Source organism: Balaenoptera physalus (genome assembly GCF_965194825.1).
Source record: "Balaenoptera physalus genome assembly, chromosome: 8".
Taxonomy (NCBI): domain Eukaryota; kingdom Metazoa; phylum Chordata; class Mammalia; order Artiodactyla; family Balaenopteridae; genus Balaenoptera; species Balaenoptera physalus.
The window spans coordinates 74,224,416-74,247,951 of NC_138887.1; the positions used below are offsets into that span (position 1 = coordinate 74,224,416).

A 23,536-nucleotide genomic window follows, 5' to 3' on the forward strand; every position below is an offset into this window, starting at 1 on the left:
TGTCACAATATATTATTCATGAAACATGGCTATAAGGTACTCTTTTTATTTGGAAAGTGATTACTGGCATTGGATTTTATGGTTTTTGTTTGTTCTGCTTTATAGAGTGTATAACTTGGGGAAAATGTACTTTAAGCTCTTTCTTCTTTGCAATACTTCTTTCATTCTCTTGCCTGATGCCAAATATTTGTGTCGTATTAGATGTGTTCATTTATTTGTTCAACAGATATTGAGCCCCGACTTCATCTTCCTAGGGCCTCAGACCTGTCCCTGTGCATAGGGAGGCCCAGTTTTGTGCAGGCAGACATCTACCTACGTCCAGAGTCATATCACTTCATATCACAGATAGGAAATATGTCGGAGCTGGGAGAGGAAGCAGCTCTCTGTGTCTCGAGGAAAGGAGGAGCGCCAGGGAGACTTTGCATGCAGGAAGCACAGGGAGAGGAATGGGAAGCACGTGACATTCTTTGTTCTAAGACCGCGAGTGGTGTGATAGGGCCCAAAGCAGGTTACACACTGGGAGGCAGAAGACAAGCCAACAGAGTCCAGATTATAAAGGAATTTCCAGGCCACGCCAAGGATCTGGGGCTTTATGTGTGTACACTAAGAAAATTTCCACGGGTTTAATGGAGTAAGATAGCATCAGATTTCCATTGTAGAAGGAAAGGGGCTGCGACTACAGGCAGGGACACCAGTTAATAGTAATAACTCATGTGTTTTTTTTTTTAACAGCTTTATTGGAGTACAATTGCTTTACAATGGTGTGTTAGTTTCTGCTTTATAACAAAGTGAACCAGCTGTACATATACATATATCCCCATATCTCCTCCCTCTTGCGTCTCCCTCCCATCCTTCTCTATCCCACCCCTCTAGGTGGTCACAAAGCACCGAGCTGATCTCCCTGTGAATAGCTCATGTTTTAACGCACAAGTCCCCTGTGACATGGGCACTACTATTACCACTTTACTGATGAAGAAACTGAAATACAGAGAAGAAACTATCCCAAGGGCACACAACTAAGAGGAGCCACTTGGATTTGAACCCTATCAACATGACTCCAGAGTCTGGAGATGGAAACACTAGGCAATGGAATCTTTCTAGATATCTACTATCTAAGAAGCTATAATAATCGTTCTCATGAAAAATGATGACTACCCAAACCACCTGTGTAGTGCTGAAGCTGCAGGATACGGGACAGTTGTCCTCTGGAGCAGAGATTTCTGCATGTCCACTCGATATCCATTCTCTCTCTTAGAACTCCCAGTTTTTATTGGAGCATCTGACTGACTGGAATATAGACTCTCTCTCCCAGCTATCCCTGCACTAGATGTGGCCATGAGACAAAGTTCTGGCAAATGAGATATGGCAGCTTCTAGATATTTTCCTAATAATTGGCACACGCCCCTTGCCTCTTTCTTCCTTATCACTTTCTCCATCCTGCTGCGTGGAATGTGGATGTGGTGGTTACCATCTTGGATCATGACAGCAGGAGCTACTCGCTGCTGTCACTGCTGAAGGAGCGTGGCTACCTGAAGTCTTCGTGGAGCAGGGCTGCCACACCAGCCTGAACTGCCTGCTCTGGGATTTTCCCTGAGAGACAGGTAAACTTTTATTTTGCTTCAGACAGTGTTATTTTGGGTCTCAGTTATTTTCAGCCAAACTTGATTCTTACCAATACATCCCCCAACTTCTTAGAAGAAAATTATAAAGTGTTAGAAATATGATAAGATAGAATTATCAAAGTAGATGAAGTCAATTATGCAAGTTGTGAAACATAAAAATCACGGTTCAATTTATTTTGCAACAGTTTAAAATTCCCAAGACTTTTGTCGACATACAAAATAAAAACAAGGAAAACTATGATCTGTGGAAGAGGTGGATCTGAGTTCCCAGTGTGGCAGAGCCAGGAGACATGAGTGTGTCAGCATTCCATTGTGTTAGGGCCACACTCGCCCATTGCTACCTCCAGAAAGAAAACAGCCACCTGGAATGGATTTGATTATCATTTCAAATTCCCCACCTTGTCCCATAGTAGGATTATATATCCACACCCTTTATCACATGACATTGGCAATGCTTCCTGGTGGAGCTGACAGAAAGGACACTCTCTCATCATTGATTTTAGGCTTGGCCATGCTTAGTCTATGGAATGTTAGTGGATGCGATACAGGTAGAGGCTTGAAATGTGCTTTGGTGGTTTTGCTTGCCCTCTTACACTCCTGCCATCTCCTGTGAGAAGCACACATCGTTAAATGAAATGCTCATGTATGAAAATATACGAATGCTCCTTTTGCATCTAGTTCAAAGATATGAAGATATCAACCGAGAAGCACTACGATCCAAAATTATCTCCGTGATCCTTTTTTGGTAGCAGCTTTATTCAGACATAATTCAATACCATACAATTTATCCATTAAAAGGATACAATTCAAAGGTTCTTCATATATTCACAGATTTGTGCAGTCATCACCACAATCAATTTTAGAACGTTTTCATCAGCCCAAAAAGAAACCCTGTACCCTTTAGTAGCTACCACCACTTCCCAACTCCCAGCCCCTTTCTCCATCCCTAGGCAACCACTAATCTATTTTCTGTCGCTGTGGACTTGTCTATTCTGGGCTTTTGATATAAATGGAATCATATGTTGTGTGATCTTTTTGTGACTGGCTTCTTTCACTTTGCATAATGTTTTCAAAGTTTATCCATGTTGTAGCATGTATCATTGCTTCATTACTTTTTATTGACAAATAATATTCTGTTGTGTGGATATGCCACATTTTAGTTATCCATTCGTCAGTTGATGAACTCAGTGGTACTTTTGCGTACCCACAGAAATACACAGAAGGAAGAAGAGTGGTGCAGTGTGCTAATGACTTTATGGGACAAAAGACTATTGGAATGTACTGGCCATGTACACACGATGGTTCCATCCACACACAGTTCCATTTCTCATAGTAAATAAAGAAGTTGGCATATGATTTGTTATAAGTCTCTCTGAGACTTGCTAGCATGTACCAGTGTCCCCAGGTGCAATCAACTTGCAGTCATAAATGCAATGATGTTTCTATAGCGCTGAGGCCAGGCTCTAGGTGGGTGAATTCTCCAAGGCAAATGCCACCTTCAGTCTGAGTGACCAGGTGGTCTTTCTGGGCCACAGTCAGTGGCATTTATTTATTTTTTTTTAAATTCTGTATAGCTCATGGAGACTGAAAGTTTCTTTCCTTGAAACCCAGGTAATTAAGTCATTTCTTCTCTGTGGTCCATTGTGTATGGTGATGGTATCAAAATTCTGAGTGTTACTTCCTCCTTCACAGCCTGAATTCTTGGACATCTTTATTTTACTGAACCAGCAGGTTTACCGATGCCCAGGTTCAAACATATTTGTCTCTATCACTCACATTACACCAAGGAGCTTTGTGATCTCTATTACAGTGAGCACACTGCAGTGACTAAGGAGTCCTGGAGTCCCACCAGACTAGAAATGTGACATGTCAGACTAGAGGAATTTTCTCTGGAGCGGTGACTGCCGACCCTAAGGATGGGGTGTCACTATTTCAGGAGCGTGTACTTTGAAAGCAGAGCAATATTTTGTCCCATTGTTCTGATTTATTTTCGTCTTAATATTTAATTTAGATCAAAGGTCAATTATTATTAAAGGAGGGGAAGTAGATTTTATCTCATCAAAAGTGTTCAGGGACTTGCAATTAGTAGATAAATAAGTCTTGGAGGTCTAATCCAAAGCATTGTGATTATAGACAACAATACTGTATTACAAACTTCCAAGTTGCTAAGAAACTAGATCTTAATTGTTCTCACAACACAAAAAAGAAATAATAATTATGTGACATGATGGAAGTGTTGGCTAATGCTACAGTGGTATTCATACTGCAATATAGGAACGTATCAAATCAACATGTTTTTGTACACCTTAAACTTACTCAATGTTATATGACAATCATCTCTCAATTAAAAAAATGAAAGTCTTTAATGGCAAAAAACTGTTCAGGGGAACATGGGTTTAGAAAGTTTAAAGACTACTACATGACAAAAAATAAATAATACGGTGTGGGTAGTAAACCCTAATGCCTCCAGGACCAGACAGGAAGAGCCAGTCAGATGGATTGGAAGGGACAACCTCAGCTGGGGAATGGAGATCGGCCACATTCTCTTATTAAGCTGATAACATTAGACACAAATAATCAAAAGGTGGGTAAAAATATACTTAGTATTAAATACATTCTTGAATAACCCCTTGATAAAAGAGAAAATTGAAAAGTAAATTATGAAGTATCTAAGAAACAAGGGAAAGTAGAACACTTCCTATGGATCTATGGGACAGAGTGAAAGCTGTATTCAGAGGGAAAAGTATAGCCCAGCGGTCCCCAACCTTTTTTGGCATCAGGGACAGGTTTCGTGGAAGACAATTTTTCCACAGACCGGGGCAGGGGTGTGGTGGGGGGATGGTTCAGGCAGTAACGCTAGCGATGGGGAGTGGCAGACGAAGCTTCGTTCACTGGCCCGCCACTCACCTCCTGCTGTATGGTTCCTAACAGCCCTGGACCTGTAGCGGTCCGAAGCCCAGGGGTTGGGGACCCCTGGAATAGCCAATGCTTTTATCGGGGTTAGCAAACATTTTCTGTAAAGGGCTAGGGCTTTGTGGGCCATATGGTCTCTGTTACAGACTTTTGTTCTGACAATGCTTTAAAAATGTAAAAACTGTTCTTAGCTGCCAAGTTGTACAATAACAAGCTGTGGGTCCAATTTGGCTCATGTGTAATAGGTTGGTGACCCCTGCTTTTATTATTAAGGAGGACTCCTCCCCCCCAAAACTTCAGTACTAATCTTAAGAAGCAGAAAAAAATGTTAACAGCAACAGATGAAACTACAAAGAGAAATTAATAAAGACAAAAGCTGAAATAAATGGCATAAGAAACAAAAAGAAAATAATAGAAAGGATTCATAAATCCAAAAGCTGGGTGTTAAGACCAATAAAATAGAGAAACCCTTGGAAGTTTGACTACGAAAAGAAGAGAGAGCAAAAATGTACAAAATTAGCAATGAAAGAGGAGATATAACTACAGCTACAGGAAGGATTTTTTTTAATCGAAGAGAATACTACATGCAACAAAATGGCAGTAAATTTGAAAAGCTAAAATAAACAATCTCCTAGCACACACTATCAAAATTGATCCAAGAAGAAATGAAAACTGAGGAGACCACGTGCCATAGAAGAAAGATGATTAAAGGTTTACCATTGGAAAAGACACCAGTATCAGATGGGTTCACAGGTTTACATACTCTTTAAAAAACAAATAATTCTACTAGTTTAAAAGAAAACCTTCCAGGTAATAGAAAAAGATGGAAAATTCTGTAAATTCCTCTTCTTAGAAAGGAAGGAGCTAAAAGTTCTAGAACAAGAGCAGCACCTAAATTTTATCTTGAATGCCAACCCAGATCAATGGGTAGTGTCTGCTTGGAGACCCTGTGAAAGAGATTGTGAGACCCAGTTGAGATCCCTTGAAGGAAAATTGGGGTCTGATTTACCATCCCTGACTCAGCCTGGAATATAAATCAAATGGTCTTATGGGATTTTTTCCACTGACATAACCAGGAACTACTCTATGATATCTTATGGGTTTCTGATCAATTTACTTGAGAAAACTTACACGTTCAGTAAAATTTATATTCCTCTAATGACCGTTCAGCAGACATATGAAAATCATCTAGATTAAACTTCGAGACCCAAATCTAACTGCATTAATCCTCACTGCTCTGGGTGTAGCAAATGTATCGGAAGAAACCAATAAGCTCATGGGATACTTTCCAGTTTGAGAACCATCGTGGGAAGATTATTTTCCCATCGTTGGTGCTTTTGCTGATTTGTAGCTGAAAGGAAATCTTGCCATTCCATTGATTGAAAAGTGACCTCAGAGCTTTCTTTTCCTAATTCACCAAGGGCAAAAGTAAATAGAGGACATCTCTTCCATTCCCAAGGGGCAGCGCGTTCAAGTGTCTGCAGTGGCCAGCCCTGCCTGGGCTTCCATAGTCTATCACAGCGCCCCCTGCAGGTAGACAGAGGAAAAAAGGGTCAGACTCAGTAGGGAGGATGACAGGAACGGCCAGGGCAATGAGTACCTCTTCATCATTATACAAAAGGGAATTGTAGTTTTACTCTCCTTGTTTTTATGATGAAGTAAGATAGAAAAGAAGAGCGAGAGAAATGATTGCTTAGGAAACGGCCTCAAACCTAGCACATGTTTATTTAAGCGTTTCTGTGCAAACATAACCCTGGGTGTCCGTTAAATCAGCAGGCATGTCAGTTGGCACTTCTGGTTACAGACCATTTTACGGTCATACATCATTCATAGCCGTAAAAGCCATTTGCCCTCTGTCACCCAACCAATCAGGATCCAGCCAAGAGGAAGCAGAGCAGGAGCCTGGCAGTTTTCTCTGGGCTCCTCTGAATTTCCACAACTAGGTTCAGCAGAATGTCACAGAAAATTAACTCTCCTGGGTTATTAAGAACCCCTTCCCTCCCCCCTCTCCACTGAAGAGCAATATATGATTTCAGGCTAATATTTACCCCATCACAAGCAACAATTTGTGACGTACAGGACAAAAGTACACTGGGCATCACACACAAATCCAGCATAATCCCTGCTGCTCTGAGCCACTCGAATGAAAGGACACGGATAGGGAGCTGCTTACCCATGCCTCGGCAATTCACTCCTAATGCCCACTTTGAGCAGATTTGAAATTGCCGTCAGCATCTAAGCCACCCAGCGACTAACCTTGATCTGCCCTTGCTTCACTCTTGCGAGTTCACATGTTTTCACTCTTCGCCTCCTCACTATTATTTTGTTATTGACACTGAGAAGCCTGCTGAGGCCTGATGACGGCCTCAGGCCTTGCGAACCATGCGTCTTTGGGCTCTTCCCAAATGCTGTTGCCTCTGAGATGGTATTTCACCTGCAATGCCTCCCCAGATCTAGGGTCTTCCCTTTATATTTATTACTGCTTAACTCTTTCTTAGTGCACACCTTCATTTATGAATAAGGCTCATCGCGGTTGTCATAACCCCAGTGGGCACCAGGACAGCCCCATCTGGTCACCCCACTCCATCTCTGCTTGGGCATTTCGCGTGTCTTCAGCCTCTCCAGTCGTAACAGGCTAGGATCAATTTTCCAGTGGCAGCTTGGAAATAATAGTGCGAAATGTACATTAATACAGAAATATATTGTGAAACTGTCCTTAAACAAACAAATGAGCCACTTTAAAATATTACTGCTATAAATGACCATGACAGTAGCACAGCACATATAATAAAAAATAACTGCTGAAGAGAAGCTGCTGAATTACTATAGTAATAAACCAGATGTGATTATTATCATTTAACACGGTCATTGAATATCATGAATCCCTGAAGCCATTAAAATATTTATGATTAAACATTTGCTATTTCTTATAACAGAACATACAGTTGGGTACTAAAAAACTGTTAAAGTATTATTTCAGCTAATATATGCCAGTTCTATAATAGAGGTCCACCGACATTGCCCGAATCCTTCAAAAGAGGGATGAACAGCTGCCTCTCCATAGCTGGACATATTTCAGGATGTTTACGCTGGTACTATATACTCTCATGGTTCTGGGGAGGATGTATATACTACACACTGCTAAGGTAAAAATATGTTCCTATTCTGTATGTTCATGAACAGATGTGGGCTTGGGGGCTGTTCTGGTCATTCTTCTAGAAAAAAAGCACATGTAGCAGATGCTTTCAAAGGCCTGCTCATATCTCCTTTGACCTTGGTACTTGTCTAGAGCATCCTTCAGCAAGCCTCTCAACCAGAAGGCCTTCACTCGGCCAGCAGGAGCCTGAAACACTGGGGCATTAATGCCCCAGGGAGCAGCCCTCAGCCCTGGTGGATAGAAGTTGGAGAATAAATATCTGGGCCAAATTTACAGACATACCTCTCTTTTGAAATCTGTCCCTTGGCCATGCTCTTGATACCCTAGTCTTTTCCCTGATGATTGTTTTCAGTTCAAACTTCAGTTCAGTTAAACATTAGGTGGGATTTGTTGTACTGAACAAAAATATTACAACCAGTGTCTTCTCAGATTTAACTAGAGACACTTCTGTACCATAAGGTCAGTCTTCCCGGGTGTTTGCTTCTCATCTCTTTCCCTGTTTCCCAGCAGTTGCAGCTCCATCAGCAGATGAGGGTTGTTGCCAGGAAAGGAGCTCATCCATCTATGGAGTATCCTGGTGATAGCCCAGGAGTGTCGGGCTCAGTGCAGGAAAGAAGAGATGAATGAGAATTCTTCAGCACTATGGCTTGGGGCTTACCTGAATATTTTAATTATTCATGCTACCAGAATTGACTGCTTTTTAAAAATGAATACCAACAGTAATCACCTTTCCCTATATCTTTAGAGACAAACATTATCCAAGAAATAAGATGCCTGAGTTGTTTGAACCCTGCTAGGGCACAATGTGTTGAGAAATAAAAAAGCAGGGATTTTAGAGAGAGACCTAGATTTGAGCCCCAGATCTGTTCCTGACCTGGTGTGTAGATATAAAGCACATGTTATATAACTCTTTCTAGCCTCCTAACTTGCCAGAGGCTCAGTGTTCTTATAAGTGAGATGACCATTGCAATCGTATAAATTGATGTAATGTATATAAAGCATTTATATATACTACCATATTAGTGATAGGTGTTTAATAAACGTTAATTTATTAGATGAGGAATGAATGGTGGATTTACCCACACTATCATGGTGACAATTTAATTCTTGGCATAAGATATCACCTATTGGGAACCCATTTGGTTCCCAGCCTGTCTCTCTCTAGTTTCCCATCATATGATTTTGGCAGTGTTATACATCTCTGTCATGTGGGTTCCATGTTTGCCCTTATAATCCCAAGTTATAGTTGTAGGTCCATCCTGTTCTTGCTGTGGTTTCACATTTGTAGGTTTAATAACCTGGGCCATGGTCTGATGTATGTACAGGAAAACTCACAAAGCCTCAGAGTGGAATAAAAAACATTTCGAAAACCCCTGCTGGCTCAGTCAACCCTAATGAGCTATTAGGTCATTAGAGACTCTTTGCTATCAATTAATCATTAGATCAGCAACCATTCATTGAGGACAGTGGGGGAATTCATCTTAAAGGGATAGTAACATTAGCATACAAAGGAGCCGTTGCTGGCATCTCAGAAAATCTGAAAAGTAGCTCCATGTGGTCTTTTCAACTTGTCAGTTCCTCCAGAGTCTGACACGAGGGCTCATCCAGTATAGTGGCTTAAATTTTCAGGTTACCTTGCCTTGGGAAGAATTTCCAATGAAAGAAGAATTAAGGGCTTGTTATAGTTTATATGTAGACACATAGCCCGGGTGGGGTAAAACAGGCTAAAATCCTCTTGTTCACGTGCTGTATGAGTATCACTGCCTTGCCCATGATTTCTGTGACTTCCTAGGGGCTTGTGTTCTTGGGGGTCTCTTCCTCCAATACATTGTTCCTGCTGACCTCTGGACCTCTCTTGGACACCAATGCTGCTCTCTCTTCTCTGCCCGGTAGCCACCACGACACCCTCAGTTTCCTTGAGGGCTTCCAGTATCTACTCATATAATGCAATATATAGAGACCTATGGTGACAATTCCATGTATTTGTGTGCTCACACATAGCAAGTGCTACTTAGCAATCCAGCTTGGCAGACTACTAACTGCTAACTAAAAACTGAATATTGGACATCATTTTTGGTGATGTTGCCTGTGTCATACCCACATCAAGGTAACCTCTTTGCCAGCTTTCCTCCTAAACATCTCCCACCAGCTGCTCTCTCCCTATCCCTCAAAATATTCTTCCCGTCTCTCTGTTTCTTAGGCTGCTCCCAGCACCTCAATTACTAAGCAGAGCATTTCACTAACATTACTGCTGTGTTACTAAGCAGGACAATTGTCTTGGACCCTATCTAAAGGCACCAAAATGGCCAGCCAAGTATTTGCTAAAATGAAGACAGTTCTTCTCCTAAGATGAATTCTTTTGTGACTAACAGATGATTTTCTCCAAATATTTGTGACATTTGTATAAGTAATCAAAGATCGTGCTCATTAATGCTTGATCATTTTATTATTTTCAGGAATTGCACTGGAGAACTTCATTACCCACACTGCATCCACTGAGTTCATAGCACCTCCTGGAATGAACCATGGTCTCCTAAGGGCGGTTTTGTTTGATGGTAGGTGAAGCCAAAGTTTGTCTCTGTGGGAATTTCATTTCTGAAGTTGCAATGAGCAAATATAATACAATTCCCAATGTATGAATACTCATTTAAAAATGCTTCCTGGCTCTCTTTAAATGAAAGTAAATGTTATTACCTTTTATAAACTGGTAAGAACGCTTTGGAGGAGCATTGTTCTGCTGGAAATGTCCAAGACTCCATGCGGAGGGTGAGTCCTCTTTTTAAGTGGGTAGAACCGAGCTGTCTGATCCTTTCTGCCCTAGAGAAGCTGGTGTTTTAAACAGACTCAATTGTTAGTGACTTTTACTTGAGAGAGCCTATTAATTTTAGTTCATTTATCTTCAAATTTACTTTAATGTTCTATAGACAACATTATTGTTTACTCCTTTCTGTTAAAAAAAGAACTATGTGGTTCTCCAATGTTAATTTCTTTGGGAATCCTGGAATGGTACTTAGCAATGATAACAATAATTGCTTTCCCATTTTTTTTTTTTTCATATTTATTTATTTATTTTTGGCTGTGTTGAGTCTTCGTTTTTGTGTGAGGGCTTTCTCTAGTTGCGGCAAGTGGGGGCCACTCTTCATCGCCATGCGCGGGCCTCTTCACTGTTGTGGCCTCTCTTGTTGCAGAGCACAGGCTCCAGACGCGCAGGCTCAGTAGCTGTGGCTCACGGGCCTAGTTGCTCCGCGGCATGTGGGATCTTCCCAGACCAGGGCTCGAACCCGTGTCCCCTGCATTAGCAGGCAGATTCTCAACCACTGTGCCACCAGGGAAGCCCCTCCCATTTTTTTTTTTAACAAGAGTTTTCACTTCATGTGGGAGCAATGCAAGGGCCCATTGTATGTTATCTCACTTAATCTCATAGTGCCCCCATGAGGCAGGTAATATATTAACCCCTTTTTACAGTGGAGGAAACTGATTTCATGTCACTTATATATCACTTTTTTCCAAAAGGCTTTGCTGGCTTCTCCTATTATCGTGCCTGACACATTTTACTGTAAATGTTTGCCCATCTGTCGGCCTCATTAGATCAGTGCAGTCAGGAACCATGCCTATGTTGTTACCTGTTACCCACTGTGCCTAACTCAGTGCCTGGCATAGAGTAGGTGCCTAAGAAGTTTTTGCTGACTGACTGGCTGGATCAATGAATCAGTGTGGAGGGGAATAACTCTCTCAAGGCCCCTGGGTAAGAAGTGGAACAGAGACTGAAACCCATGGCTCTAAACTGTCAAGTCCAAGCTCTTAAATGTCATGTACAAGTTTCCTCCATCCCATACCCAGTGTCCAAACAAAAACAATATGTCAATTTGAGCAATAACATATGGAAATTTAAGCTCTGTGGCAGAGTACCCTTGATCATTAGGGAAAGGCTGAGTTCTTCCAGGGCTCTGTCTAAGGAGCTCTGTGGTGGGCTGGGCGTGAAGTGATAAAGGAAAAAAGAGATAGAGCCTGTCCTCAAGAAGGTGGAAATGTAAAGCACTGGGGTGTTGCCACCCTGAGTGGTGTAAAGAGCCTCCCCCAACCCTCCCTTGGCGCCCCCAGAAGCACCCCAGGCCAAGCCTCCTCCAGACTGTGGTCAAAGCTCCGAAGAAATCCATTTAATACTCCAAAGTCTGGCCTTAAGAAAATCTTAATGGTCCAAATACAAAGGGGTGGAGTGGGGTGAGATGATGCAGAATTGAGGGCTGTGGGGAGTGTTTCTTTGCTTAAATGAAAAGCCCAAATAAAATAAATAAATGAAAACATAAATCACAGTGTCTTCTCCGGGCTCCTGGCTGGAGGAAAACAAATTAGAAAGGGCTTGAAGGAAAGGAGTATTGAAAAAGCTTGACTTGAATTAAGTGGTTATATATTTTAAAAGCACTTTGTTGGGTCCTGTAAAAATAGCAAATAAAAAGGTGTAATATCCCTTGGCCCTTGGAGGCAAATACCAGTAATAAAGTAAGCTTGGGTCTGGGGGATTTAAGAGTATAAACTTCAGTAGAAGGGAAAGGAAAAGCATTGGGTTTAGAAACACTTTCACTTCTCCCTTAATAATTAATGATGACGCGTACGTTTTCAAATAGACATCATGTGTCTTTCTAACACCACTCACTTTCCTCTTAAAATGGCCCCAAATGAAATTTAAGGGCATAGCTTGAAATTTCTTTCTTTTGACAGGCAACCTAAAGGAGTGATTTCAGGGCTATCGAATAGATATATTTAGGGTCCGTTTATACAATCCCTTTATACATAGTCTGAGAAAAATTTCACAATGAAAATTGTCACAAGCATCTACCCCAGGTGTCAACAGCCAATTTGCAACTCCTTTTTGAGCGGCTGTGTAGTTATCAATTTAAAAATAAACCTTAACTGGAGAGCTTAGATATTTTTACAAAAATAGAGGCTTGAGCGATGAGTCTTATAAAAATGGCCATGGAAGAAAATAACACGAGAAAAGTTACCAGGAAAGAGCTCAGTGAACTTTCTCCTTGTTAAGAAATGCTTAAATTCTTTTGTTTGTAAATGGCAGGTGGGTTGTACAATTCCAATGTAATTTCAGAAAGCCATCTTCTGAATGTAATAAACATGTCTGCAATAATAGGATTCAGAAAATAGCAAAATGCATTCCAGACACACTTTGATTGTGCATACAGAACAGAGAATTTAGCTATAATTGGCTATAACACAGTTATGGACAGCAAATGCCACACTGTGGGTTTGGGTGATGTAGCAGCTCTGATTAGGGGTGGTACGTTTCAGCCGAACACCCGAAATAAAATAGTGAGTCTACAGTGACACAGCACCTTTTCTTCCTCCCTCCCTTCCTCCCTCCCTGCCTTCCTCACTTTATTCCCTTCTGTTTAACTGAAGTATCACAACTTAGGCTAGAAAACTCATTCTCTTATTACTCAACTAATCAATTGTCAACCAAGTCTCCATTCTTTTCAGAGATGAACAGTTGTATGGAAAGGGGGTAGTAAGAGCCCATGGAGAATTTACTTTTGGAGAACTAGATGTAATTTGAGTCGAGAATTATAGTAGGAAATAAACCATTACAATAAACAAGGAAACATGTATACAATTAACTTTCACGGTGTAATTTTATTCACTCTAGTTGAGAAAATAAAGAGATAACACTGACCGTAGCACCTGGGTATTTAATGCAAACTGTAAAATCTATTATACTAAACAAAGTCAAAAGCGATGTGAAAGATCTTGAATCTATTCAAGGCATGCACCTCATTAGAGACTTAGCAAATTAAAACACAAATAGGATTAGAAAAGAATAATGTAACAATCTCTCACTGTGGTCCCTAGAGCATTAAGTCATAAATTGGGTTTGCATTAAATTGTGCCTGCAGTATTGAATTCGGGGAAAGAGCTGTGGGCCGGAGATAAACCGCGCTGGGCTGCTCACCAGCTTTGGCAAAGCTATGTGTTTTCTGAGATGTGGAGTAACTTTGTTAGAATGTAGCAGGTCCACCAGAAAATGAGCACTTCATATCTTAATTTTAAAAATGTCAGTGTCACGCCGTATGTGGCCTGCAGAGATATAAATGCAGACAAAAATCCGCACGTGAAATGGAGCTGTGTTAACCTACGTGTATACGCAGAGAGCCATTCCACTAAATGCATTGCTTAATACCAGATACAATGTTTCTTTTTTAAAAAAACTCTCAACACAGAGTTTTTGATGAATTTGGTTTTGTTTTTATTCTTATTTGTTTGATTTTGCAAAAGAAGAAAGAAAAGGAGAAAGCAAACCGTCCTTTTTTAGAGAACACATGTGGGCTTTTAGATCGTTCAGAGGAATGTTCTCTTTCATTCCATGTGAAGATTAGACCTTAACTATTCTGGCTGAACCATAGAAAAATACATATGATTTATTTTTTAAAAGCAAGTGGATGTACTTAAATCAATTTTTTAAGTGATTCAAAATTGAAAACTACTGTCTACCATGTTCCTTCCATTCCAGGCTTACTCTATTTGGTTTGTTTCCTAATCCCTGCGTGAGGGAGGCTAAATCAGGAAAAAAGGAAATGCTTCTGATTATTTGTATGGCGCCCTTATGTTAATTCCTATCTGCTGCCTCTTTGCACATGGGCAGGCCAAAGGCAGAAAGTGGGCCGTTGGTCCTGTTTCCTCAGGGCCCTGTCCCAGGGCAGGACTCAATTTATTTTCTCTGACTTCTTAAAGCTGTTACGAGAATTAACGAAAATTGATGTAAAATGCTCAAAAGTGTTAGTCTGCCTGCTCCCACTTCATCACTGAGTATAAGTCACAGAAGCAACCTCTGTGAGGCCACCCTACTTCACTGGTTCCCCCAGTGGAAGTGTGACCTTCCTGGCTCAGTGGTGGGCAGTAGTGACATCTATCCAGACCTCCTTGATGGGGGAAGTCCACGCGCTTCTTCCTTGCCAGCCACTTCTTTACCCTTCCTCACCTCTGGCTCCCATCCTCTCCCTCCCAGCCCTAGCAGCTGTCCTGGCCTCCTGGCAAAGGGTTTCTACATCACACTAAGCAGCAGACAGTCTGTTTAAACTGGCATTGTCTATTTTCAAGAGCTGTTTTGAAAGTCTAAACAACTCCCATTTTGGCTTTAGTAAGACAAATATGGGCTAAAACACACAATGCCCCTTAAGTACCCAGGACCCACTGAAGTTTCCCATAGACACAGTCTAGCTCGACCTGGTGACAGTTTTTCTGCCGTGTTATTTATGTGGTGGTTTTACTTCTAATTATAGCTCATGATGGCTGTTAGTGCTGAGCAGTGAGAGAGCAAACTGCCTTGTACTGCCATTTAACTCCAGCCCATAAAACGGGTGATAAAGCCGAGGGCTTCAAACCAAAACAAAACCCCCCAAAAACGTAACTTTCTGTGACACGCTCACATCCGTTGCTGCCATTCTGAGGCTGGAAACTTTCACCGAGGAAGCGCATGGAGGCAGGTGACTCCTGAGGCCTGGGAGCCTCAAATTTCAGCTCCGGCTTCATTCTTAAGTCATCCTCTATTGTAGACAAAACAACCCCGGACCTCGGATGTAATTAACACATGCCAGGTTTAATCAGAACCAGTGTACTTGTTGTTTAGAAACTAATGAAAGCAAATAGATGTTACTTAACTCCGTACATAGTGAAAGGTCTTTTGTGGTTCTCAGTTTTGATTACTATTTTTTGATGTTAAGAAGAATGCCACTTGGTGTGTATATAAACAAAGAAGATAAATGGCCGGGCTGAGAATGAGTTGTCCATAATCTGATTAAAGCAATAGAGCTGGCTCCTAGGAGAACCGCATGGGGTTTAATGATTGGGTTGTTGTTCTTAATATGTCTCATGTTCACTCTTAAAGAAATCAAGAAAAATTGTTAAGAGGTTACTGATATTTCACTCTGGCATTGGGTTATCAGAGCTTCTGACAGGAAAAGAACCTTCTCTGTGGCTGGAATCCAATGTCCAACCACGTAAGCTAATTTGCCCAAATGATATTAGGAGGCATTTAAAACTGAAATCTGCCCCAATTCACTCATTCTGCTGGCAGAGCCGTCATGGATGAGGCAAGGACAGGCTTGGTTTTGTTGAAGTTGCGATGTGATAAAATAGCTGAGAAATGCCACTCATCCTCTCTTTAGTTAGTTCCTTTTCCTTCTTGACAAAACGCTTCTGGATTTTGGGAAGATGTCTGCTAGTGTTTGGATTAAAAAGTACATTATTTTAAAGCTCGGGAATACTCTAGCCTGTTGGGATATTAGGGGGGGAACTCACATGCATTCTTGAGCTCTGCAAGAGCTCATGATGGTTGAATGTAATGATTTGCTACTCCACTCCTGCCTGTTAGTGAGTTCTGCGGTCCTGTGTGTGAGTGAGTGCAGACGTGTGTGTGTGTGTGTGTGTGTGTGTGTGTGTGTACATTCACGCATACCCTTACTCATAAGTGAGTGGTCCTGCAAATTTAAGTCGTTCTAACAACTTGAACAACATAGAGAGGGCTGACTCTGTGCATCATGCGTTGCCTCCAGAATACAGTCAACATAAGCTCTCGGATACGTAATAAATTTCAGGATGACCTCAGTGATGTTCAGCCATTAAGATCTTTGCTGCCTTTGAAACTCCACACTGGGTAATTGGATTCCAGATGGACAGGAATTGGGTTATTCTTATTTTAAAACAGTAATCAGAATGATTTTGAGTACTTTAAAATCAGTTCATTAAATACATATTTGAGCACCCACTGTGCGCTAGTGTCCCATTTTACAGATGAGAAAGCTGAGGTTCAGAGAGGTTAAATAACTTCCTCAAGACCCCTAGCCGAGTGGTTAGTCGGTAGCTTATTTCCAACTCTGAACAAAATCCGTCTGATTCTCAAGTTCGTGCTCTTTCTACCACCCTATGTATCCCCATCAACAGTTAAACCTCCATGTTTCAACAAATAGTAAATGTATCTGGTCTCTTTTCTTGATAAGGTCTATGAATCTTACAGAAACCAGAGATTGGCCCTCTCCTGCGCAAGGAGAAGCATTGGCAGGCTGGGGCTTGGCCTACCTGCTCCCTGCACCTGGGCAGGTCAGGGTGTGATTTCCATGTACTTCTCAGCTCCCTGGTGTATCTGCCTCCTCTTTCCCTCACAGACCAGCCGTTGGCTTCAGTCACTTCCCAAGCCCACAGACTGAGGTTGGATTCCAGGGACACAGGAAGGACATGGGTTGGAAATGAACGGAGAGAGAGAGAGCTAATCCTCTTCCTGTCTTTTCCAAGAATTTTCCTTCTCCCGCTGGCCCATTCTGGAGCCATGTGGTCACACGTTGACACCGCCACTTGAGGGCAGGGAGAGGAAATGAAAGGAGATGGAATAAAACCACAGCTGTGCTATTTATTAAAAGAAAAATGATGGAGAAAGAGGTTGGAACTAAGCTGCTTTCTCTTAGAAAATGCTGGCAGTAATTTTAGTGGCAGGTTTTGAGCATCTGAATGTATTAGCTAAAGAATTTGAATATAATGAGCTATGCACTATGGTAGCGTGCAGAGAGCCCCAGGCTAACTGGCAGGGTCAGGGTGACCTTGAGCAAGCCACTTCACCTCCCTGGGCTTCCGTTTCCTCTTCTGCACCAGGTGCACATGGAGCCAGGCGATCCCTGCGACTTCCTGGGAAAGCAGTGAGGGGTAGGGCAGATCGCCTGCTTTGGAGTCAGCTGATGCTCTGAATCTTAGCCCTGTCACTCAGTCCTTGCACGAGCTGTGTGACCCGGGGTCAGTTATTCAACTTCTCTGAAGCTCAATTTCCACTGCTGTGAAATGGGGATAAGAGGTCCCCCTCAAAGGGTCATGAAGAGGTTTAGACTGGTTAATGCATGGACAGCTTCTGGAGAAGGCATTTTCCCAGGACCGGAAGGAAGAACTGGTGAGTAGGGTGCTTTGAAGGCCAGTGAGGGAGGATAGCTGGTCTCGGAAGAAGTACCGGCTGAGAGAGGCTGGGGGTGGGGCGTGGGGCTCCGGGCAACCCTTTCCAAAGGAGGAGAAAATGAAGTAACTGTTAGTAGCAAGACAGAAAACAGGACGCCTGAATGCCAAACTTCGTCAGGAACGTTGCCTTGGGGGAAAAAATGAAATCTCGGAACACTCTTGCCTCCCTGCCTACAGCTTTTCATTTCTTAACTCTATGTTTAATGAAGATGGGAAGGTTTACAATTTTGACAGTTCCATTTATTTCTACCATTTTCATCTAAAACAATACAATGAACAGCAATTATTCCACCTGGGTTTCAACTGCAGCAGGATAAATGTCAGTATTAATTAAACATGTTCTGTGTACTCTGTGTTGTCTCTTCTGTTCTCTGTCTGTCTGTCTGTCTGTATCTTTCTTTACCACCAACCACCAAACCATCCCTCTCTCCTTCCTTCTCGTCCCCATCCTCCATCTTCACAGTGGGTCACAGAAAAATATGAAATAGGGACCCAGTTGAACTGAAGGGGCTGAACCATGTGCGTGAAGCAGCCCAGAAGAGCAAATCTTCCCCCAGAAGGGCACACGGAGCCTCCCAGTGAAGGAAAGGGGATGCCTTCCATTCCTGGGCTCACCATCCAATGCCTTCAGGCCACAGGGGGACGCCCCAGCTGCTCCTCCAGGCAGGGAAGCTGACCTGTCCCTATCAGTGCCAAGCAGAGGCTAGAGGGTCATGCACCTGATCAAGAGGAATGAGATGAGTCCCAAGCTCCTGAGGGTTCCTCCTCAGGTGTCACTCACCCAGCGTAGCCAGGGTTCTATGGACATCGAGAAAGCAACACGAGCTTTCTTTGCATAATCATGGTCAAATATTTATATTTGTTTAGGATTTGCTTCTATAGGATTTTTTTTTGTGATTCAAATCTATTTCCAAAATAAATCTGAATCTCTTTTATAAGTAAACACAGTAAAAAAACAAAAAACAAAAAACAAAACAAGGAAGAAAGTAGAACTGAAATTGCTGAAGAGGAGCAGAGGCATTAGATGTTCCCAGACATCTGAAATGAGATCATTGGAACAGCTAGGCATGGCTCTGAGCTAAAGCAAAAAGGAAAATCTGGGGTGACATAGTTCATTTCATCTGACAAAATTAAGTGGGCACATCTTTTTTTTTTTTTGCTGAGCCACTGCTTCCTGGAACAAACTCAAGGAGGAATTTATTACCTGGGTTCTTGTATAAGTGTATGTTGGATGACCAGTTGAACAAAGCCTTCAAATAGAATCTCGCACAAAGACAAAAAATGTGACATGGACCCTTTCTGAAAGGATAGCAGAGTTAAGATGACAGAGGCACACCCAATATTGGTCACTACATTTTAGATTGGACTTAACACCATCCTTTAAAAAATAATCACTTTTAGGGACTTCCCTGGTGGCGCAGTGGTTAAGAATCCGCCTGCCAATGCAGGGGACACGGGTTCAATCCCTGGCCCGGGAAGATCCCACATACCGTGGAGCAACTAAGCCCGTGCGCCACAACTACTGAGCCTGTGCTCTAGAGCCCGTGAGCCACAACTACTGAGCCCACGTACCACAACTACTGAAGCCCACGAGCTCTAGGGCCCGTGCTCTGCAACAAGAGAAGGCACCGTAAGGAGAAGCCTGCGCTCGCAACGAAGAGTAGCCCCGCTCGCCGCAACTAGAGAAAGCCCGCACACAGCAATGGAGATCCAGTGCAGCCAAAAACAAATAAAATGTTTTTAAAATCACTTTTAAAATAAATTTTTCTTATATCAAAAGTGATATATGCTTATTGTAGGAAATTTGTCAATTACAGATTAAAAAAAGAGAAATCTATAACCCCTCCACTCAGTTAACCACTATTAACATTTTAGTGTCGTCTGTCCATCTTTTTATCTATGCAAAGGAATGCACGTCTGCTTTACAAAGATAAGAAATTACTACACATAATGTTTCGTTAAACATTTTTTCATTTAATCATATACCATGAACATTTCCCATTTAATAAATCTCTCCACAATATCACTTTGAATGCTTGCAATACTGTGTTGGTATTAATACTATAGAATACATTAGGAAGATGGTATTACAATACATTTAACCAGTCCCCTCCATGCTAAATATTCAAGTTTCTAACATTTCACCTTTATAAACAATTCTGTCGTGAACGTCTGGGGCTAACTGTTCTCAAGGGGTCCTCTGTGACTAGCTGTGTTTCAGGGATTGTGGGTCTAGTTCATTCAAGGCCAGGGTGTCTAGAGGTCAATGAATTATTTGCCCAATGACTTGTGGGCACAATCTGTACTTTTTGCACTTTTCTAGGCAGGAAGAGGAAACAGTGAAGGGAACCCACAGTCTTGATTTAGAGAGTATTTTCTGGGCTGCTTCATGAAGGGAGTAGAATTCTGTTCTATCCCTACGACCTGCAGCCTCTGGGTAGGATAGAGGCAGAGAAGACAGAGGGTGGGGATCACTGCAGAGGCAGGAAGGGTGGAGTTCACGCTGGCCACGGATTAGAGTCCTAATGTTCCCTGATGGGGAGCATTCTAATTTCTCTAGATGTGCTCCTCTACTGGAGAGTTTGCACATGGCAGGAGCATGGTGGCCCTGGGTAGAGGTGGAATGCATTTGGATACTCTTGCTTGTATGTAGTAAGTGAGTTTGTTACTCTGCAAAAGGTGCATGGCATTTGGAAGTAGTTCTTCCTCTCCACGGTTCTTCAGAAGACTCGAAGGTGTTTTGCGATCTAAGCACCAACATTGAAATCCCCTCCAAAGAGCCATACGAATACCCGACTCCCCATTCCATCAGGTTAACCCTAAGCATGGTAATCCCTAGTGGACCTCAGACAGATGAGAATTTATGTGTTTGAACACTGATAAGGAAGATTTTTTTCTGGGTAATGGGGTATAAATAGCACAGCTACAGAATGTCCCCAAGCATGTCTGTGTGTTCACACATGCCCAAAAACTTCACGCTAAGTACACACAGGTAGACTTAAGTATTTAATCATTACAAGTCTGAATTTACTGTAATCATATTCCCAGCACTGTTCTTTTTCCCTAAGTGTTTTTTATTGTCTAGATTGTACTTCAACCCCAAAGGACATACTTTTGAGAAAATACTCCTTTAAAGACATTGTTGGAGCAAATTTTATTATTCATTAGCGTTTTAAAGTGGACTTGAATAGAAAAGCTTTTTGCTAAAGTAAAAATACATCTGTTCTATGATCTAATTGTACAATTGGTTAGAATTTTTATCTATCAGTTCAAAGGGAAACTCAGTTTCAGTGAATTTGTTTTTAATAAAACTGTGTTATCTATGATAAATATATTTCACTTTGTTCAAATGGATTTGATTGGGAAAACATATTGAGCAGAAGTACTGGTAGAGCTTAATTTCATTGCTTTGAGAAAATGTATTGAATGCTGGTTTGAATTAAATTCTATTTGTTTTAATAAAAGTGTATTGGCCTGAGTGTACATATATTTGTTTTAGTGGCAGTGCATTGGATCCAATAAAACTATATTGGCTTCCCTGCTTATGTCTCCTTTTCAGTGAAAATGGATTGAATGGGAAAACGAAATAGGCATGAAGCAGCCAGCCCCAAGGTCTCTGCTTGGCGAGAGTATCCAAATAACTGGGAGGGAGTGGGTTTCCATAGACTTTATGTCAAAATACGCTTTTAAATTTAAATACCTTTTACCATCAAGGACTCAGATGTGAGACTGAATTGCCACCATAAAAAGTGCAATTTTCTGAAGCAGCCCTTTCCATGGACAAGTTATGGGGCTGTCCAGAACACCAGAGGAAGAAATTTTATGAAAGCCAAGAACAGGTTTGTCAACATCCCTTAAGCTTTATATGGGTCTCATTGGTTCCAGTAAGAGACCGTCTACCAGGCATTCCTAAGTCCCTTAAATGAGCAGAAAAGAGATCATGAGTGCTCCCTACGGATGGTGCTGGCCCATCAGCACTGAAACGGGTCTGACTTTGAACTGATTAAAAGGGGGAAGAATTGGAATAAATGTTACCCGGAGACACACATCAGAATTGCCAGACTTCTCATGGACCCTCAGAGAGGCGTCAACTCTCCAGAGGGAGCTGACACTGGTCCTGCCATCAGAGAATGGCAGCCTGCGCAAAGTGCCATGACCGCATTGTGTAGATGTACATGGCTCCCAGATGCCCAGGCCCACAAAAAATCTTTTGCATAGATGCCTTGACCCAAAGACTGAAGTTAAAATAATGAGGATTAATAATAATATCAGCTGTTATTCTTCTGTGACTGTCTCTCTGTTAAGAAAGTATGTGCTCTGAATTGTTTTTTCCCCCAGAAGATGAACTTGATCTGACTCTTCTACCCAGTTTCATTTAGCCTTGATGAGAAATAAATGCAAATACTACTTTCATTAACACCTTTTCTCCAACTAAAGTGTTAACAAGCTGTAAACTTCAACCTTCCCATGAATAACTGCTAATTCTCAACAAGTACCATTACCAAGGAACTCTAAGCCTTTGGTGTATAGTTGCTCATTTTTTGAATGCCTAAATTCTTACAAGATCCTACAAGGTTAAAAGAGCAAAACTGATTCGTGGATTTTTTTTCCCTGAAATATTCCCAATTATATACTGGAAGTCAAGAATAAAATGGATTTTGTGATTTTTAAAACTTGCTGTGCTGTCCTTGGAGACAGCAAATGGTTCACGTGGTCGGAATGTAGTATTGATCTACCACATTTTAGAAGCTGTGGGGTTGAGTGTACCAGTTTCAGAAAGGAAATAGCAATGTGCAACTTAATTCACTGTCCTAATAATGGAGTTTTCAAGTGATAATGCTAGGATATTTCGAGTATCAAACAACGTGCATGCAGAAACATAGTACCTTGGGAAGGCTCACTGCTGGATTTTGAGGATGGCTGTGAAGTGAGACCAAATATATCTGGGGACCAGAAAATCTCATATGTAGATTTGCAGGGTCTCCCTGACCATGGGCTTTAAAAAAAGCACATCTACTCAGGGTGGGGGTGTGGCAATTAGAAACAGACATTCTCTCTGGAGAGACCAATGAGAAAAAGGCAGCCCTCACCCTTCCACAAGACCAGTGAGAAAAAAGGTGCCCTCTGAAATTATCTGGGAGATGATTTCGGGAAACCCCAGAAGGTGAGTGGGACAGTGCGGCAAAGAAAGGAGGCAGCTAGCAAAGGGTTTGCTATTAAGCAAGTGGCCGCTGAGGTCGGCTGCAGATTGATCCGCTGTAGCAATCTGGGTGTCAGTAGAGAACCTGTGTCTTAGGGTTGTCCTACTCTGGGTGTCAGTAGAGAACCTGTGTCTTAGGGTTGTCCTTGAGGTATTTATATACCATCACCAATTTATACACCAATTCCCATCCTCACTGGTTGAGAGCTGCTCCTGGGGAGCATTAATTCTCTGGTGCATTCAGCCTTCCAGGTGAGCAGAGAGTGGGCTCTGACCACCAGAAAAAGCTTTAGGGCAAGAAACGCAGTTGGAAGCAGTCAGGTTGAAGGTAAGGGCAAGGCACTGACAAGATCTGCTCTCCCCATGAAGCTCATTTTACAGATGAGTAAACTGAGATGTGGAGGTTAAGTAGTTTTCCCCGTGACACAGCTACTAAGCAGCACAGGGCGGAATGCAACCCAGCCCGTTTCACTAGAAAGTCAGTGACTTAACCACTTAGCCACACTGTCTTGGCCATGCTGTCCAGCTGAAGAAGCTGGCATGCCTCCTAAGACTTAAAAACCATGTCTTGAGGAGGTTTACACTGCATCAGGGCTGAGGCTGAGTGTGGCAGGGCAGAGAAGGGCACTGGAAGTGCTATATTGT

The 23,536-nt window shown here is 42.0% G+C and overlaps 1 protein-coding gene across 6 annotated transcripts in view; it reads left to right on the top strand.

Annotated features, from left to right (window-relative positions):
- Positions 1-23,536, top strand: part of LOC309665532 (uncharacterized protein) — a 219,767-nt gene that overhangs the window by 157,094 nt on the left and 39,137 nt on the right. For 4 of the 6 annotated variants that reach the window (XR_014266473.1, XR_014266474.1, XR_014266475.1 and 1 more), the window contains exon 3: positions 10,149-10,247. Coding sequence is in view for 1 of the 6 variants with exons in the window: in XM_082472173.1 (XP_082328299.1) it covers positions 10,211-10,247 (37 nt within the window). In the remaining 5 variants the exon portion in view is untranslated. Of the gene's footprint in view, positions 1-782; positions 10,248-23,536 lie in introns of those variants that run through there. The other 2 variants (XR_014266477.1, XM_082472173.1) reach the window with 2 other exon arrangements.